General features: G+C 55.1%; 1 protein-coding gene across 1 annotated transcript in view; it reads right to left on the bottom strand.

The window, feature by feature from the left end:
- The window catches only part of MVD (mevalonate diphosphate decarboxylase), a 12,020-nt gene extending 9,803 nt beyond the window's left edge, over positions 1-2,217 (bottom strand). Inside the window, exon 1 of the mRNA XM_015421786.1 lies at positions 1,963-2,217. Within this exon, the coding sequence (XP_015277272.1) occupies positions 1,963-2,035 (73 nt within the window). The 5' untranslated portion in view covers positions 2,036-2,217. The remainder of the gene's footprint in view (positions 1-1,962) is intronic.
- Positions 2,218-2,460: the final 243 nt, after the last annotated feature.

Genomic DNA, 2,460 nt, shown 5'->3' with positions numbered 1-2,460 from the left:
TCTTCTTCTCATCCAAGTCATAAGAAAGAGGAGAGGTGCTCTCTTTTCAGATCTAGCCCTTTCGCGCAAAGACAGTGGCTAGTGCAAGCCTTTTAGGAGCCCCCTTTACTATTTATTTATTTAATTTATATCCCAATTTCTCTCCCCCCCCCCATGGGAACTCGAGGAACCTTACATCCTTCCCCTCCCCTCCATTATCCTCACTCACAAAGGCCCTAGATCAAAGTGGGCAGCCACGTCAGTCTGAAGCAACAGGACAAAGTTTGAGTCCAGAGTGGCACCTTTAAGACCAACACAGTTTTATTCAAGGTGTGAGCTTTCGTGTGCAAAGCACACTTCCTCAGATACAGTGAAATGGAATTACAGATCATAGTTATATATGTAGATGGCTGCTTGTTAAATTAGCATGCAAAATAGTGAAGTGTTTTTTAATCAGATAAAAAGAACGACAAGCTTGGTTTCTGGTTATCATCACAATAACCCTGTGAGGTGGGTTAGACCGAAAGGGTGTGACTAGCCCAAGATCACCCAGCAAACTTCCATTGCACGAGAAAGGATTCAAACCGAGGTCTCCCAGATCTGAAGAAGTGTGCTTGCACACGAACGTTTATAGGCAGAATTAAGCTTTACTGGTCTTAAGAACATAAGAAAATGAGAGAAGCCAATGTTGGATCAGGCCAGTGGCCCATCCAGTCCAACCCTCCGTCTGTCACACAGAGGCCAAGATACCAGGTGCCATCAGGAGGTCCATCAGTGGGGCCAGGATACTAGAAGCCCTCCCACTGTTGACCCCCCATCCCCCCAAGCACCAAGAATACAGAGCATCTCTTGCCCCAGACATAAGAACATAAGAGAAGCCAATGTTGGATCAGGCCAATGGCCCGTCCAGTCCAACACTCTATGTCACACAGTTGCCAAAAATACCAGGTGCCCTCAGGAGGTCCACCAGTGGGGCCAGGACACCAGAAGCCCTCCCACTCTTGCCCCCCCCCAGCACCAAGAATACAGAGCATCCCTTGCCCCAGCCTGAGAGTTCCTATCTATACCTTGTGGCTAATAGCCACTGAGGGACTTCTGCTCCATATAAGAACATAAGAGATGCCAATGTTGGATCAGGCCAATGGCCCCTCCAGTCCAACACTCTGTGTCACACAGTGGCCAAAAACACCAGGTGCCAGCAGGAGGTCCAGCAGTGGGGCCAGGACACTAGAAGCCCTCCCACTGTTGCCCCCCGCCAAGCACCAAGAATACAGAGCATCCCTTGCCCCCGACTGAGAGTTTCTCTCTACACCTTGCAACTAATAGCCACTGATGGACTTCCGCTCCAGATGTTTATCCAATTCCCTCTTATAAGAACATAAGAAAAGCCAATGTTGGATCAGGCCAGTGGCCCGTCCAGTCCAACACTCTGTCATACAGTGGCCAAAAACACCAGGTGGCATCAGGAGGTCCAGCAGTGGGGCCAGGACACTAGGGAATTCCAAAAACCCCCCCCCCCCTCCCCCCCCCCCAAGCACCAAGAACACAGAGCATCCCTTGCCCCAGACGGAGAGTTTCTTAAAGGTGCCCCTGGCCTCCAACGTTGCTCTCTTGCTTCAGACCCACAGGCCTCCCCACCAGTGTTCCCTCTAAGCTGAGTGAGTGTGCGCTAGCTCGCAGTTTTTCAGCCTCCGGCTCATACATTTTTGTCTTAGCCCAGGAAGGATGGGCTCCAGGGCAAACTCATTTACTCAGTAGCCAAATCGTTCATGCCAGGAGCTCACAAGGTAGACTTTTTGCTCACAAGACTCCACCGCTTAGAGGGAGCACTGCTCCCCACCTGGTCCCAAGCCAGCCTCCTAAGCACCTGGTCACACCGGCTCCCGTTAACCCTTCCTCCTCCTCCTCCTGCCCCACTTCTTGCCCAGCCTCTGCAATCCTGACGCTCAAAAGCAGCCGGGGCCCTCTGCGGGCGCCACTCACAGTATTTGATCACCGCGATGTTGACCGGGGCCGTGCAGGTCACCACCGTCAGGGGGGGCTTCTCTTCGGCCATGGGGGCGCTGCAAAGGCGGCGGGGGTCGCTGGGTGGGTGGCGCCCTCAGGGCACTCGGCCAACAGGGAAGCCAAAGGATCGTCCCCCCGACGGCAGTCCGCCCAGCAGCCTAAACCTCCCAGCTGCGACGGCTCCGGGAGACGCCGGGACTTTGCAAGCCTCCGACATGTGTCTGCACAAGCCGCATGCCCGGAAGCACCGCCCCCTCCCGGGATTGGCCAGCGAGGCCCCAGCTGCTCCCAGGCGGCCCAATCGGCGCCAGCCTCACCCCCTCTTGTGGCTGCTCCCAGCCAATAAGCCGCCTCGGAAGATGGGACTCTTCGCTCGCCTTATTTTGCGCCCTGCAGTCTGGCGGGCGGAACCCTGCAGGCGGCTCCGAGGAGGGCCGTTTCCCGCACGGACAGTCGCAGCCGTTGCTCAAGCGG

Source organism: Gekko japonicus, unplaced genomic scaffold (genome assembly GCF_001447785.1).
Source record: "Gekko japonicus isolate JY-2015 unplaced genomic scaffold, Gekko_japonicus_V1.1 scaffold4714, whole genome shotgun sequence".
NCBI classification, from domain to species: domain Eukaryota; kingdom Metazoa; phylum Chordata; class Lepidosauria; order Squamata; family Gekkonidae; genus Gekko; species Gekko japonicus.
Note: the sequence above shows the minus strand (reverse complement) of the source record. Positions and strands in the feature narration are given on the sequence as shown.